General features: G+C 46.1%; 1 protein-coding gene across 3 annotated transcripts; it reads left to right on the top strand.

Annotated features, from left to right (window-relative positions):
• The first annotated feature begins 20 nt into the window (after nt 1-20).
• On the top strand, nt 21-17,527 carry LOC133343940 (acetylcholinesterase-like). Of its 3 annotated transcripts, none has more exons than XM_061553971.1 (9): nt 21-898; nt 3,414-3,558; nt 6,078-6,263; nt 7,027-7,220; nt 8,909-9,053; nt 12,468-12,628; nt 13,248-13,377; nt 13,740-13,923; nt 16,320-17,527. In XM_061553971.1, exons 1-9 carry the CDS (start codon nt 497-499, stop codon nt 16,516-16,518), a joined length of 1,746 nt encoding a protein of 581 aa, XP_061409955.1. In that variant the 5' UTR covers nt 21-496; the 3' UTR covers nt 16,519-17,527. The 3 variants fall into 3 exon arrangements, with proteins under 3 accessions (XP_061409955.1, XP_061409954.1, XP_061409956.1); XM_061553970.1 differs by having other exon boundaries at nt 12,465-12,628; XM_061553972.1 differs by having other exon boundaries at nt 12,465-12,628; nt 14,189-16,480.
• The last annotated feature ends 17 nt before the right edge of the window (nt 17,528-17,544 follow it).

Raw genomic sequence — 17,544 nt, 5'->3', positions numbered from 1 at the left:
ATTCTCACAAGCATGTATACAGCCCTGTCAATCTGCTGCTGGATGAGGGCCTCCGCAGACCGTATGGGTTCTAGGGGTTATGTGGTTATACCTCACCATGTTAGTTAGTGTGGGTTGGTGAAGGTGGGGATCATAGAAGTATAAAACTATATTTTGGATATTTATGCACAACCCTCTTGTCGACTGCGTCGCCTTTCAAACATATGACTACCTGTGTGTTCGTGTCCTCAGAGTAAAGTGAATGCAGGCTAGAAACAAGTAGGTGGGTGTTATATTGGGGTGCATTTACGAGATAACTTGTCAACATGTGTGTCTTGAAGATGATACAAAAAGCTGCTGGCATCTGGACATTACAAATCCGCGTGTTATCACCTTGCACTTTAGCCCTTTAAAAGGCCATTGCCAAATGGCGTGACTTGTTCCAAAGCTCAAACTCCACAACCTTTTGGGCGTGTTTTGACCAAAGCTGCTTTGTTGAAGGCTGCCTTCATTTCGGATGAGCAAGAGAACGGGAGAAATGGTGCTTGGACATTCCATGACTATGATGCTTATGAACACACTCCTCGGCCTGGTTCCCTTCTTGGTCCTCAGTACATGCAGCATCCACAGCAATACAGTTATCAGAACAGTGGCGAGGGGGAAACTACAGGGCTTGCGCATAAACCTCGGTCAGGGCATATCTGTTGAAGCGTTTGTTGGAGTACCCTATGCCAAGCCGCCTATTGGGGACCTCCGGTTCAAAAAGCCAGTGCCTTTGGAGAAATGGGATGGTGTTTATAATGCCACCACCTTCTCACCAGCATGCTACCAGAAGCCGTGGTTTTTGGAGGAAATAAGTTTTGGAAAATTTGACCACTTTGATGAGGATTGCCTTTACTTGAACGTATTCATCCCAGAGGTGAGTGAAAATAAGATGTAATACAGAGTTATGTAATTTCGTGCAGATTTGTCAGGTTAGGCATAAGTCAAGCCTGGAAAAGTATGCTGCTTGTACAGTCGAAAAGTACAGGTAGTCCTCTACTTACGATGGAGATGCGTTACGACGACATCGTAAGTCAAAAATATCGTAAGTCGAAGATGGCCTAACCTACCCAGGAGTTATAAACAATGGTGATAATTTAGCAAAACAGCAATTTACAGTACCGTACTGTATAATCGATATACTGCATGTATTTATTAATTACAATACTGTATTGCACAGTAAAATGTAAAATAAAAAAGGTAAATTCTTAGCCTACCTATATGAACTGCAATTTAATAGAAAGTTTTTTCAGGAAATAATTCTATGCTATAAAAAACTTTTAACATGCATTGAACGTATCGCCATCGTAAGATCGAAATATCGTAAGTCGGACCGTCGTAACTCGGGGACTATCTGCTTCAGCACCAGTCACACTTAACAGCTAAAACGCCCAAGCTCAAACTCCATTTTGAAATGGATTTATCTTTGCTGAAATATCATGTATAAAATTATACATTAGTTTTGCCTAATTTGCAACATTTTCACAAACTACACCGTAAATGTCAGATCTACAGAAATAAATGTTTGCATATTTGTAATAGTTTCCATTCACGTATTCTATGTTTAATATGTGTATTGTTAGAAAATATTACTGGAAAACTTATTAAAACATTTTAGGGAAAACTACACTTGAGAGAACACCAGATTTAGGGACAGTTTTCTTACTTTTTAACCACATGCAGACTCCATGAGATTCTGAAAAAGACGATGCATACGGATTGCACCGAGATACAGAAACATGGAGTGGCAGCTAAAGGAGAGAACATGAAATTACGCCCACTGCGGAAACAGAGATCAGCTCGTGTGGTTTGGGGAGGCTTCATCTACCAGTCGATAGAACATGGATGTGCTATTTTTCCAAAGTTTAATACCTGAGTAATGTCTAAGCCATAGTTTCAATATGTACACTGATCACAATGCAAGCAGAGGCACTGTGGCATCTGGCTCACAATCGGGTTCCGAATTCAAATCCCAGTCGGGGTGAACTCTGCACTCGCCTCCCATGGGGCCAGTAACACGAGTTACTATGTTGTAGGAAGCCATTGGTGGATCTCCTAAAGAGAAAATTGTCTTGACGTGGAATTGTGAGATTTACACGTATGGCTCGGAGCCATAAAGATCAGTTGCACTTTTATGATAATTGCAAGGAACTGTGGGGGCCGACGTCCACCCCACCGCCCTCGCTGGGCACGTGGGGCGCGGTGGCTTACAGCCGCACTGAGTTAACCCACCCACACGCCCGCGTACACCACAGCGAATGCTAACGCAGGGGCGCGAACACGCTCGCACCTGCGGGCAATTATATCCGAACACGCGCATCCACCACAGCTAACGCGGTGGCGCGAACGCGCGTTTCTCCACACAGTCGCTCCACACACAAATCACCGACACCACACCGATGCTCTGTGCTAACTTTGATTCGCAGCGCAAACCCCGCACTACCCGGAGGGAATATTCTATGAGCATAGCCTAGCCGACTGCGACCCAAGTCCCCAAATACTCACACGCCCTATTACGTACCTCCCTCGCAGCTGTACTGACGGCGTCGCACGGATGCTGTGAGAGTCTGAGGGAGGATGACGAAAACACCTTTGCCTATCTCTGCCTCGTAGCAGCACTCGCTGGCATCACACGGATGCTGTGAGCGGCTCGAGGAGGCAGGACGGTAGGGAAGGGGGTCTTGGCGACCAAGATGTTGAAGAAGAGTTCTGTTTTGAAAACCTCGGGTTCCCCTTTTTATCGCCCTCGCTTCAAAAACCCGCGGTCGCGTTATCCTGCGCGGCCATTCGTGCGCCTCCTGTGATTCTCGCTCGTTTCCCCTCCCTGACACGGAGCATTGCGACGGTTACTTCGCGACCTATTGTCTATGCACCTGTAATCATTAATTTCTGAATCGACCTGTTTAACCTGGAAGGGCATCCGGCTGGCGAATACACACCCTGCCAGTGTGTACTTGGTCTGGGGGAGGTCGTGGCGCTCATGGTCTGCTCTGCTCGCTTATATTTCACCCCAGCCCCCCTTCCCGATGACTTGTATGACTCATTGCGGCTGGCCCGGTGAACCTTTGTGCGTGCATACAATTTTAAGCCAATTCAGGGTACCACAATGTGATTTGTCCTGCGAGAGTTGGCCAATCTCTTGGCACCGGGAAACCGCGGGACTTTCCTCCTAGGGACCCTTCGGATGAAAGCCCATTGTGTCAGGCAATCCCCCGCCAGGGCACTACGTGTGTGCGCTGCGGGTGTGTGCACAGTGTGGGAGCCAGAAGGGAGTCGCGGCGCTTGCAGAGTTGCTCCGAGGCCGTGGCACCACGGAACACCCTTCAGCTTTGCCTTGGCTATAATTTACATGTGAGGGCCATTCTGCACATCTAATGCAAATGCACTCTTAGGTGGACACTGCAGATAAAATGGCGGTGATGGTGTGGATTCATGGTGGCGCTTATCGATACGGGACTGCAGAGGAATACGAAGGAAGATTCTTAGCAGCCGCGGGTGTCATTCTTGTAACTGTAAACTACCGCCTTGGGCCGCTGGGTAAGTGTAGACATGAACAACTCATCACCACGACATCTTTGTCATGTACCTGTGAAACTAGGCTGTAGTACTTGCGTTTAGCCTGGTTTCCACCTGTGGCCACCACCAGGGCCCACTGTTATGAAGAGATGAATGCGTAACAAAGCCAAAGGAAAATAATGGCAAAAAGGCACCTAAATGAGGAAAAAGGAAAGGCGAACCGTTTCACTGTGACACAGCCACTGAGAGAACAATACTCCGTAAGAGGCTCTCTCGGGCCACCAGGGTGTCAATACGATAATGCCAAGTAGCACGTGAGAGGCGAGCTCCAATCCGCAGCCATAAATATCTCCGAGGCACCCCAGTCCTAGTGGCCCTAGAGGTAGCCACCGCTCGCGTTGAGTGAGGATTACACTGGGATAGCGGGGACCACCCCCTCATGGTGTCGGCCTCCTGTATACACGCCAGGACCCAAGTCGCTACCTGGTGCTTGGAGGCCAGACCCCCACAATGAAGACCACCAAAAAGGAAGAAGAGCTGGTTCCATTTGTGCCAACTCAAATAATGATTGACATAGGTGAAGGCCCTAACCGGATCGAGCAAGTGGAGATGCGGCTCCCTGAGGGGAGCGAAGAGGAGGGGGGCAGAAAGAGGGAAGAATGATCTGCTTGTTCACATGGAATTGTAACAAAACCTTTGCGATAAATCAATGGTAGGTGCAAAGGACGGCGTGGTCCTTGGTGATCACCGTGAAGGGGGGGAATGGCCACCGGGGCCTGGAGCTCGCTGATGTAATTACAACCAAGAACACCATCTTGAGATTCCGCAACCTGTCTGAGCAGGTAGCGAGGGGCTCAAATTGGAGGATCCATCAACGTGTTAACCAGCAGATACAAGTCCCAAGGAGCGAGTAGCGTGATCCAGATATCGCAGTATATAGTAGTAAGGTGCAGTACCACGACCAAATTACCACGAGCACAAAATATCACAGTATATAAGCACTGCAATCCACACAGTACCGTGGCCATAATGATCACGGAACTGCAGGCTCGAACACAATCTACCTAATAATAGGTTACTTTAACCTATTCCCAATGCGGGCTAGTGAAGAGAACTGGTGCAAGCCAGAAATCACAAACACCAAAAGTTAGTGTTTCTGATGTCACGTCATGGAGGCGCAAGCCCTTAAACCTACAGTTTTTTCATTATAGATTTCTGGTGCAGAGACTGAGTTTATCACTTCGTCACAGTGAAGTCTGGCCATGACCACCAGGCGAATAACTCATTACTATTAGATTGAGCGACTTTTGATACGGCCGTTATTAATTTCCGAGACATGTCGTTTCATTTCCCCAATGTAACTGCAATCGCAGACATAACTTAGTTTGTCACATTGGGGAAACGAAACGACATGTCTCGGACCGTGTTCGCGAACACAAGGCAGATTTGAAACACGGCAGAACCAATACCTCTGCCGTAGCTGATTACTGCTTGAATGCTATGGGCTTACACGACATTGTTTTTTCCGAGACCAAGGTACTCTGCAAACCTTCGGGCTACCATCAAAGATTTGTTCATGTAGCCATCCAAATACATAAACACAGACATAACTTCAACCAAGAAGATGGGTACATATTGAGCAATCATTGGAAGGACGTTATTAACCAGGTAAAGCCTTAACTGGTTGTTGATGTTTCCATTCTACCTGCCGTTGTTAGAAGGTTTTTTTCCGACTCTCTGAGTTACATTGCCAAGTTAAATGTCTTTACATTAACGGGCTAAATGTCTCACTAACAAAGCCAACGTTGCCCCTTTCCATTTTATATTGCTTCATGTTCTGCTTTCATCATTTTGGTGACCCAGGTCCAGTGGCGGCTCCTGCAAAATCTCTCAGGGGGGGCAAATGTCTGGATGATTGATAAGGATAAGGTCCACCCATGCAATGGATAAATTAACAGCTTAAGCATGTAAAGGCAACTTCACTTCTTTAATATTAATAAAAAATAAAGTGACTCTTACAATACATCTTGTTTGTTTCTATACTCACTATTAAAACAAACCACTCAAGTTTATTTTATTAAAGATTCCACTAGGTGGCAACAAATTATATTGTTGGATGAAACGTGCTTACGTATGATGACGTAAGCACGTATGATGACGTAAGCACGTTAGGGCGAGCCCTCCCGGAAGCCATAGAGAATGCATTGCAGCGCCCCCGTTCGAAAAAAAACATCTTTGAATGTAAGTCTATGGGGCCACTCGGGGCGATTCTCAGCTGGAGGGAAATCGCCCAAAAAGAGGCGGTACTCCACAGAACGTAGCATGACGCTGATTGGACTATATCCAGAGGCACAGTGACGGCTAGCGTGACTCTGTGGTTGAATGACATTGGTGGTGCGTCGCCCAATCGCCATAATGAAGAAACCGCCCCTGCTCAGGTCCCTCTTGCAAACGAGAATCGTCCTGGTCTCTTGGTTTGCCACCTGGTAAAACAAAATCCACTTTAAACTATTCTGTGTTAATATGACTGCCTTTCCCAGGGTGGCTAAGCACTGGAGATGAGCAATCCCGAGGAAACTACGGACTCTGGGATCAACACGCTGCCCTGATGTGGGTGAAACACAACATAGAATCTTTTGGAGGAGACGCAAACCGGGTGACCATATTTGGAGAGAGTTCCGGCGGTGGAGGCACAGGCTTGCATCTCTTCTCTCAGCACAGCCAAGGTGGAGCTTACACTGATAATGGCCTTCAAAGGCTGCCATTTTCTTTGCTAAAATACATGTGACCATCACTGTAACAGGTAAAGCCAAAGCAAAGTGTGCGATACACTGAAACCAGAAAGTATATATTTTTTATAAACACGCAGGCTCATGATCCATGTCCACCAGTGGATTCACGACGGTTGTTAAATGTGAAGACACTTGTGGGAGTGCTCTTGGACATTTTGGTGTGCAAGTAGACGCCATGTCCATGTTGAGGAGCCAAGGGCTGATGAAGGACGTTGAGGGGGGGCCTCAGCATGTGGCAAAAATTAGGAGCAGCCGTTTCCTTTATGCTGTTCTCACACCCACAATGAGCGAGTCATGCTAGTGTTGTGTAGCAGCGCCGACTGGCGACTAGGAGTAGCAATTGCGTATGTACCCACCCAAGGGGAAGATCTGGGGCAAGGCTCATGGAAGGGATCCATCTTTAAGCTCCCAGAACCAGCTCGATGGTTCTAGAAGGGGGGCGTGGCCAGGGCGTGGCCGGGCTCCGCTTGAAGGATTAAAGGGGCGAGAGAGGAAACTCGGGGCTGTCCGTTAGAACCGTCATTGCTAGGCGGTCAGTGTTGTGTTACGTGCTAGCGAACATAACAGTGTAAGTTGTGAGTAATAAATAAGACGGTGCCTCTACAGTTTATTGTCTCCAGAGTCGTACATTACACTAGTAACGAGTGGATTCGTGTAGGAGACGTTTCCCATGGTGATTGTGCTTGCGTGTCTCCAGGACTCTTCCAGGCGGCCGTGTCTCAGAGTGGATGTGCCCTAGCTCATTGGGCCATCCTCCTTCCCCCCTGGAAAGCTTCAGATACAGCAGCTCAGCTGGCAAATGCCCTGCAGTGTCCAACATCCCCCACCAAGGACATGATCACGTGCTTAAAAACCAAACCCGCAGAGGTGTTTCATGACGTTGATGTGAAGGTAAGGCACAGGGAGAGACAAAATCACCATGTATGTCCCGGATCTCATCAGGTCTCAGAAGCTGAGCGGGGTAGAGCCTGCTTAATACTTGTATAGTGAGTTCAACTGAGTCGCAGACGTATACTTGGAGGCAACACATTCATTTAACTCCAACACAAACGGGTAACTTCCCCTAACAGAATAACAACCTATGGTGGTGACCACCAGGCTAACTACACTAGTTACAACGTAACTGCTACTACGGGCCGGGACCACAGCTCGGGTCCAGGTCCACGTGTTGGAGACTCGTTGATCGGAGAACGTAGAACGTAGACATAGACGAAGGTTTCTTCAGGATGAACAACAAAGCCGGTCCCTCTGGGGTACCCAGCATATATTCTCTGCGGATTGGCTGAATCCGCATTTGGCCACGACCACCTTCCAGAATCCTCGAGCAGGATCTGGACCCCGACCACCCCTAGCCCCCACTTGGGGCCCCTTTGTAGACTTAACTGGTCACGTGTCCTCTCGGGTCAACCAGAGTGCCGTGGCCTTTAGTAACCTCATTCCTACGGCCGGCACTCCCACACCCTGTCCTGTAGGGCTGGCACTGGCACGCCAAGCGTGGTGCCATCCAGCACTATCAATCAGCGCTCACCGAGCCACTCTAGGGCCAATTCTCCACTCACACTGCTGTGGTGTCCGCGATGTCGTTAAACCGCACGCCGTGCCTCTCTAGGGCCGGCACTGCACAGTGACATCCCGCAATGTCACTCCACTTGGATAGGAAACTGTAGTAGCATACCATGCTTGGGCTGCAAGTTACTTAATAATTAGCATTGCAACTAAATATTGAATATATTTGTGTGGAGGTTGTCACTTTCTTTTGAAGTGCTTTTATTCAGCTATTCCAGTTTCCCAAACTTAAAATACTAATTAATGGTACAGGATTGACTAAACATTCCGATTGCCGGACCCTCCTGAAAGGGAGTGGCTGGACTAAGTGTGGCTTTCCTGGGTAATTGAAAGTAAAGGTGCAGCCCATGCAAATCTATTTCTCGTGCCAGTGCTGGCAGTAGAGCCTCGACTGGAGTCAGCTCTAGAGGGCATTTGGACTCCTCTTACAAGCTGACCAAACGTGTTGTAAGAGGTGGGCATACCCACACTTTCCCCCACCATACGGGACCTGCCAATTGACACATGGGGGATTACAGAAACGTGCGCCATTGTTTCAACTGCCGCGTTGGGAGAGCGAGCTGATCGCACCTGCCTACAAGCACAACGTTCCCCTATGCAGGTTCGTGCTCGGCCAGGATAATGAATGGTGTCATGGTCAGTGGATGGACTGATGCACTCCGTGCTTATGGCAATTTCACCGATACAATCCCTGCAATTCGCATTGTAAATTCGGGCTATTGCACCTTTTCAAATGTTGAATAGTTTAAGTGCATCTTATAAATGTGTTTAGTGCTAAACTTGAATGGAGTTGTAATTAGTAGTTTCCCTATTTATATTTTTAGACCATCTGTACAATGCAGATCATTCAAGGATAGTCTACCACATAACCAATCATCTGAAGTTATTGTATATAATTTCTATAATCGGGGACTATGTACAGTCGACATTCCCTTTGCTACTGTAGTGCCAGTCTTGCAGCGAATGACCTGTATGGTTCTTGCTCAATATTAGTTTTTTTTTTATCTGGGCAGGGTCCACCGATGATTTCACCTTGGGCACCAGTTATTGATGAAGATTTTATTGAAAGAAACCCAAGGGAACTTCTCCAGAGGGGTGAACACTCAAAAGTGCCACTGATGATCGGAGTGGTGAAGGACGAATTAGCTGAGGAATGGCGTAAGTAAACACCGTGACATCTCACACATATGAAGTATGGGAATTGACGGCAGGAACTTCTTGACGGGTAACACACTTTTATTAAATCCTTTAGGTATCACAATACAACGTGTGGTCTCTCTTCTTCCTCCGACACACTCCACTAATCTCGTGTAAGCTCTAGGCCTCTGGCTACACCCGATACACTTGACTCGTGTAGACCCTATGCCTCTGGCTACACACAATATACTCGACTCGTGTAAGCCCTATGCCTCTGGCTACACAATACACTCGACTCGTGTAAGCCCTATGCCTCTGGCTACACAATACACTCGACTCGTGTAAGCCCTATGCCCTGGCTACACATAGTACATTCGGCTCGTGTAGACCTATGGCTACACCCACTACACTCGCCTCTGGGTTACACAGAGTCCCGGTCCCCTTAGGACAGCGGGGCTAGGTACCGCAGGGCTCTAGGTCTTCATCCCCGTCTTCCTTCTTCGCTGGTTACACACTCCCCTTACGCCTGTGTGCATCCCCTTTTATAGCCCCTGCTCACGAGGGACGGAGCTGATGCGGCGTCGACGTGAGCGTCGTTCCTTAATGACCCAATCACGACGCACTCTCTCTCAGCGCGTCACAGCCCACAGCCAATCGGTACCCCGTAACCCACGACCCCGCGCTGACCCCTGATCCTCCACCGTCAGCGCGCGTCACCACCTACACAGCCAATCATCACGCACTGTGCATACGATCCTTAATCCCAGCGCGTATCACCTCTACACATACATTAGTTGTGAGGCGCCCCAGTATAGAACAGATACGTAGCTCTGTAAATGTCGTAGGCCACGTTTTTAGAATCTCCGATTCCTCGCGGAATTTACACACAGGGAATGCATAACTTTTCCGCAAGAATATACGAATGAAACTGAGCAGCCGTAAGTCTGCCATGACTCCGTCACATGGCTACTGCTGCGCGGGAGGAGAGGCCTGTGTGTTTGTCGTTCTCTTTGTCTCTTCTGTGATTGTTGGAGTGGTTGTGTTTTCGCGTGTATCGTTGGTGCACTTTTTGTGATGCCCGATTGTGGCGGATTGTTTGATGGTTAAGTGCATGTTGTGTATGGTTAACATTATTTATAACGATATAATAAACTAGTAGAACAGTTACAACACTGTTTAACACGTAGGCTGTCGCGACCAATATCATCCATAGTTGTAATTACTGGCGAAACGTCGTACTCAGATTGTAAATGTCGTGGCTTGGCTCTCCAAAACACCGGTGTGCTGTACTAGTATACTACACTATACACTACACTACTATACACTACACTATACACTAGTGCTGTACTAGTATACTACACTATACACTATTATATACACTACACTATAGACTAGTGCTGTACTAGTGACGCATTGCACGTTCTGTTTACGTGACAACCCTTACTAGTTGGCTGTGTCAGGTGGCGGTGGGTTTTAACAACACATTTATATATTTACGTGATCTAACCCAAAAAGTTAAAACAATGCTGTGCTCACCTCTGCCACGTGCGCTCCTTTCTCACGAGGCTCCCGTTAAATTATGGGATAGTTTCATGGAGGTGACCACAACCGATGTAATACACGAGGGTGTCCACCTCATCAGACGTTAAGTTTGCTCTTCTTGAGAAGCGAACTGCAAAACAGCGTCCGTCGAAATTGGCGCCAAAATCGACATCGCAGCCGATTGGCTGGTGAAGCGATGACGTCATTTGTAGTGTGAGCCGAGAGCCCCCGTCATGCCCCTCGTGTCCCCCGCCTCGGTCCGTCTGGAACCTTCCAGAAGGTTCCTCTAATCTCCTGTCCACCAACTCTGTCTGTGCCTTCGTTTCTTTCTCACTTGTCACCCTGGCCGGCGGCTGGTTTGGCCACCTGATGCACAAATGGCGCATCAAAGATTTGGCGGCCTACAAGTGCGGCCACGAATCCCAAACGATCGACCACATTGTGAACAGCTGCTGTCTTCACTCTTTTAAAGGAGGAACGGACGAGATCCACTCAGTCTGAACAGACAATTGAGTGGATAACAAATCTAAAATTACATCTTTAATCAATAAGAGTTTTTTGGGGATTAGATCGCGTAAATATATAAAGGTGTCGTTAAATCCGCCACCACCCGACACAGCCAACTAGGAAGGGTTGTCACATAAACAGGACGTGCCAATTCGTTGGAGAGCTCAAGCCACAACATTTGCAATCTGAGTACGACGTTTCGCCAGTAATTACAACTAGCTTCATCAGGCGACAGCCAGATTTGTGGAGAAGTCCACCCGTTTCGTTCCATACATAGAGGTGTAGTTGTGGTGACCACGCTTGTGTGCTCTTCTTTAGCAAAGCGGGATTCATGAGTCAACGTACATTATGCATACGCGTTATGCGAGCACATTGATATTGTCCTTCCTGTCCATTGCTTGTGCTAAAATAGCCGTACCAACGGTAATCCCTATTGAAGTATGGTGGCCTGTATAGGCATGCATTTAAACAATGTATTATTTGATTATTCGCTTCTACGCAGCACTAAGTCGGTAGGTATCTGAACGGATAAAATTATTTGTATTTCTTTCAATTTCGATAGATTCTCTAATTGGTCTTGGTCAGTCGTAACTAGTTTTGCACAGAACTTCAACATTATCAAAATAAATTGAGTGTCCTTGTTGGCACGCGTGTTCTGCTACTGCTGACAGTTGTATTTGGGAGTATTTAATATTTATTTGGTGTTCTTTTAGTCTCGTACTGATCATTCATCCTGTCTGCCCAACATAGCATTTGCCACAAGTGCGATTAATCCGGTACACCCCTTCTGTTGATAGCTTTAGTAATACATCTTTTGTACCAGATATTAATGTCTGTATTTTATGTACATCTTTAATCTGCTATGAATCCATACGAAAGAGGAAGACTCTCCCTCCTATTTCCCGTAAAATCTATCCCAAGTCGTCAGCCAACCCTCTGCTTTATGCTGTCTGTCTGCGGCTATGGGGAGTCCATCTCAGAACAATTGATGCCCAATCCACGTTCGTGGCAATTTTCATAATCGATGCTATTTTTGGGACAAATTTTAGCATATCTCACCCCCGCAATCAGCGGGCCTTACCTGGTAAAATAAAAAAAAAATAGTTTAGTTTTTGTGTGAAAGTTAAAGCAGATTTTCCCTCAGCTGAGATGAAAAACTTTGCTTTGCAATTCTGCGGCAGTAGTTTGGATATTGGTTTCACTGTTGTGATTCATCATAAGTCCAGTCTAGACAAGCTATCCTGATAGCATGTGCAAAGCTTAATCTTCTATAAAGGCCCGAAGACATGTGTTTTTATATAGACCACACTTTAACCTCTTCCAAAATAAACCCCATTATTGTGTTGGTGCTAAATGTTTCTGAACTAATGTTCCACACTGCAGCAGACAGCCCGACCATGACAAGACTTGAATTTGAAGAACAGATGAAAAATTGGGTAAACAGATTTCAAGAAAACAAAGAAGCCACTTATGAAGCACTACTCTATGAATACACTGACCACGTCAACCCAGAGGATGAAGAAATCATACGGGAAAAATTCATTGAGGTGATTGACCACGGCTATCGTGTTGACTGAAACCTCTTGAGTACCAAGTAACTTTCTCTCTCTCCCCGTTCTCCATGACCTCTCTGCTGCGTATGGTCCTCTTCGCGCATCTCCATGGCGATGTGGACATCTCCCTGTCTCCACTCTTACCTCAGCTTTAACAAGTGTGCGGCAGCACTGCATGCACAAAAACCTTCAGTCTCATCCAGACCGCCAGTGCAAAAAAATGCCCGTGTGGCCATGTCGTTCAGGCACCGAATCGATTTGAGAAAACGTAGCTCCCAACAGGCGACAGTGAAACATTCAACTGTAGATCAGTTCCGCTCTGATTTGGACTGACGAGTCCTCACTGTTCAATGCTGCCTTATGCCTCAGCACCCCATCTCTCCTCTCCACCCGTATATTCCATGTCAAGGCCTGTGTTCGTCTCAGAAGCGTCTCAGCTAGGGGTGTCGCACAAGGCTCAATCCTTGGCCCTTTCCAAATCCACACACGGAACTCATAACGCAGTGCCACAGCCTCCACTGCTTGTACTTATTTAGAACGCAACCTCGCACTTTCCCACCGCCATCATTGTTCAGTGCTCTTGCGCGTGTGGTGCTGTGCCGCGGTTGTGCAGATGAAGTCGGACTACGAGTACATCGCGCCCGCGCTGTACCACGCCGAGGGCCATGCCCGCGGTGGCTCTGCCACCTTCGTGTACACGTTCAACTACCGCACACACAGCTCCCCATGGGCCCCGTGGTACGGTAAGAATGAATACACGCACACCTGTCTGCTATAGACGCCACACTGAGCGTTACACTGGAACATCTCAGAAATCCAAACGTGGCGTGTAGATGAGGGAGATAACCAGATGGAAGCTCCATAGGGCCACCTAATAGAAGTGTTTCTCATCTCTTCAGCAGGTGGACACATACGCTGGCCACAGCAATCATTGATATATTTTGGCTCCATACACAATAACTCCAGAGATGTTACCTACTTCTGTCAGTACTGTATTAACACGTGAATGATTTAGTCTCCGAGTGAACATGAAAAGTAATGTTTTAAAGCGGCTTTAAGTGTTCTATGAATTCTAAATTGGACCATATTTTAACTTTATCTGCAGGAGTGCCACATGGTGAAGAGCTGTATTATGAGTTTGGAACACCACTGTGGAACGATAGCATGCCCTGCCCTTGGACCTGTGGTGCTATCACACACTGGCACAACCGACAATCGTCTTGGCTGGAATCGGATAAACAGATGAGCCACTTCTTTATTCAACTGGTCACAAACTTCGCAAAATATCAGTAAGAAATGTGTAATGCTGTCAGTATACAATCATAGCAAAGTTGTGATCTATAATGCAGTAGAACTCCTCTTATCCACGACTCCTGGTTATCTATGGGCCCTGGCCGATCTGTGATCGTTGTCATCTACAGGTATATTCTTCCTTAAATCTGTTTATCCACAGGTAAGAGTGGTTATCCACAAATAATCCGGGTCAAATAAATTCGTGGCTGATGCCTTTATGATATCTTAACTCTGCAACTCTCTCCTCTATGGCCTCCCTAGATCCCCGCATACCCGAGATGATTCAAACATTTTCTGTCAGACTGAAAATCCACCTCCGTAAAGGTGACCATATCACCACAAAACTCTAATCCCCCCACTGGCTGCCACTTCAGTCCCAGGTCAACTTTAAAGATCCTCCAGATTCATCCTTGCCGACCTCTCCCCACTTGTCTTGATGTTGCTGCTGCTGTGCTCACACACCACAGATCTCCTTTGTAAAGTAGCTCGACAACTGTATAAACTAGATAATCTGTGTAACAAATCACAAACACGATTTCTCTGCTTCAGCAACGAAGGCAGTCTTTCCAAGCCCATTCAACCTTTGCTCAGTGAATGGTTGTTCATTCTCTTCTGCTGCCCTCAGTCTGGAATTTCCGTCTCCCAGCCATTCATGACTAACTCCGAGCTCAAGTCCAGACCTTCCTCTTTTCATATACCTGAAACTGCCTCTAAATGGCTGTTAAATAAATGACAACTCTTTTGTACAGCATCCTGAAGTGTGGTTGCATTTATTACAATCTAATTTTATTTAACTATGATACGTCCAAATTCATAACTGCATGAGTCTAGCTCATGAATCCCAAGGAAAAAATCCCATCAAGCCGTTATCCTGCTGCCCTCTCCATGGTGGTACCGCCTGCCACTTCAGTCCAATTCGTGGCAAAAAATGTTTCTTATGGTACCACGTTCCATAACCTTTCATTATTCCCTCTAAAACAGCGGCGCTTCAAGAAGTGTGGTTATGGGATTTAGTACCGATTGAAAGCTGTTGTCGATGTAATTCCCAAAGTGCGACATCGCAACGCCAGTGTGCACCACACATGCGGTCACTCCTAAACGTGCCAAGGAGAGGCAGCTGGCATTCCATGTTTCCATTTTCCAGGCGAGTTATGACATTCAGAAGCAGCAGATTGGAGAAGGGCATATGACCCCACAAAGTGGGCACGAACTGTCACCAAGCAACAGCAATATATTAATGAGTTGGCACAACTCAGATGCAGTTAGTTACCAGCTTAAGATTATTCACAATCAGCTCATTTGTGCTATGGAACATTGCCCTAAACATCCCTCCTCTTTCAAGGTGTTATTGAAGAATGTTACATTTGTGCTTGTGCAGCACTGCCAATGCAGTATTACAAAATATATAAAATAGTGAGGTAATACATACTTTTCAAACATTCGCATTTGGTATTTATCTTTTAAAAGCCTCTTGGATCAACCCTGCTCCAATTCCTCGAAGTACATTGTGGCTCCTTCACAAAAAAGCTAAATCCTACCAATGTCCAGGCGCCTGGCTTGTCACAAGAATATTCAGTATAGTACTCTTAAAGAAAATCTAAGAAAAAATCACTTTGGGTTCCTTCTTAAAAAAAACAAATCACGCGACCCATGACCTGTGTTGCCAGCTGATCTATCACCTTCATGCCCGTGTATGTTGCTGTCAGTTATCACTCGTAGCACAGTTCTAAAAGCGAGACCCCATGTTCCATTTGGCCTTGCGCTTTATTTTAAACGAGGGCCCCTATGTTACTGTCCACTACTTTAAACCTAATTTCCATCAATCGTCTCAAAAGGGAGACCTACACCGGTATACGTTCACCTATAAAAGCAAATGCTGCAGATCTGCTCATTCACCCACAACGCTGCACCTACCTGGAACACCTTTGCAGTCCCTTCCGCAGTCAACACGTCCCCCATAAACTCGCACTCTACAACATGGACACTTTGCTTAGACTGTTTGAATGCTTCTGATTGTTGTTTCCTCCTCATTTGAGTTTTCCAGTAGCATTCTCAATATTTGTTAGATTTGCCTGTAAGTGCAATGACATTCTGTCATGTGGCTTGGATTACATTACAGAAATACTGACCATTGCATAGACTTGTAACGATGTGCTTTCTCGCAATTATACCACTTGGTATGACTATTCGATGTAACAAACAATATTCTTTAGGCTTGTGCTCAATGCAACACCAGAGTTGGCTGTAGGAGCATGCGGACTCCTTGCATTGTACAAATAGGAAATTATACTCTTGCATGCACGGTTCAACACGTGTCACGAGCGCAGTATTTGATTGTGATTAACCAACCAATGCCTTCTTACGTTGCCTAACCAAGCATCCCTTTGCTCAGTGATCCGACGCCCGCAATGCTGAACATGAGCACTGCCTGGCCAACATTTGATCTTCGACAGCGCAAATATCTACACATCGACACAACATCTGAAGCTCGAAGTGACTTGAGGGCACGAGAAATGTATTTTTGGAATAACTATTTTCCGAAAGTCATCAACAGGACCTTCGCCAGAGTCGTGCAGGAGCTCAGCAAATAAATTCCATTCTGGAGCTGTGGAGTTTTTTGTTGCTTGTGCATTGCTTTTGCTACACCTGCAAGGTTGAGTTGGGAAGTCTCCCATCAGAGCAGAAATGTTTAAATTTCACAATTGTGCCTTTTGATGTTAAAAGATAGCCTCGAAGTTAATGTCAAATGTGTTCACATAATTGCATTGTCAGCCAACTTATTTGTTAAATAATAACACTAATTTAATGTAATGTTACAAATCCGATCGACCGGCACTGTGGCTACATAGTATCTCGCTCTGAGGCTGAGAGTTCAATTCCAGCCTGATGGTGAAGTTTACTGTTCATCCCCTACTGTACTATCTGGACCTGGAGAAATCTCCAAAGTTGTACCAAATCCCCAATAATCTAACCATCCTCTGGCAGCTGTGACCTTTAGAAGGAACAAGACCTGAAAAAACAGACATATCGACAAAGAGCAAGGTTCAGGTGAACACATCTCTAGCAGTTCCAGTACTGCTGTTTGGTGAAGAATGTTTTAAGACAGGAAACGTTGATTAAAGAGAGATCTTTATGTTCGAGATGAACCTGGCCAAGTATTCTAGGTCTTAGACCACAGAGACTGAAAATCAATCAAAATGAAAAATGGCTCAAATTACCAGTTCAGATATATCACTCACCACTAATGTGAACCATGGCCATGGTTCAAACTCTTAAGTTCATGGCAGTGTGCGAACCACTACACCACAAGCTCTAAAATCGACCAATCTGAACACTGAGAAAGTTTATGCATGTTTAAATTCTTTCACACCATACATTGACAAACATGATAATTTTGTAAAAAAAGTTACTTCAATAACCCTTTGAGTAACCTCTGATACCCATGATGTGAAAATAAATTCATGTTCTGGTACTATTGACATAACTTTCAAGATTAATGTATGACTGATAAGACGAACAATAAAATATCTACTCTGAGCATAGAAACAATATTGTGGAAGTGTGTACAAGCGTTTGTGTACTGTCTGGCATACTGGTACTCGGAGGACACAAGAGTA

Source organism: Lethenteron reissneri, chromosome 18 (genome assembly GCF_015708825.2).
Source record: "Lethenteron reissneri isolate LAM-NWPU_2019-01 chromosome 18, ASM1570882v1, whole genome shotgun sequence".
NCBI lineage: Eukaryota > Metazoa > Chordata > Hyperoartia > Petromyzontiformes > Petromyzontidae > Lethenteron > Lethenteron reissneri.
This window is presented reverse-complemented; position numbering and strand designations above follow the sequence as displayed.

Bases quoted from the DNA above. Each gene is read 5' to 3' on its own strand.
- LOC133343940 (XM_061553970.1), top strand. From the start codon at position 497: ATGAGCAAGAGAACGGGAGAAATGGTGCTTGGACATTCCATGACTATG. The intron at 7,221-8,908 runs GTAAGGCACAGG...TTATCTGGGCAG, and splicing joins TTCATGACGTTGATGTGAAG to GGTCCACCGATGATTTCACC. The intron at 13,378-13,739 runs GTAAGAATGAAT...CTTTATCTGCAG, and splicing joins CCCATGGGCCCCGTGGTACG to GAGTGCCACATGGTGAAGAG.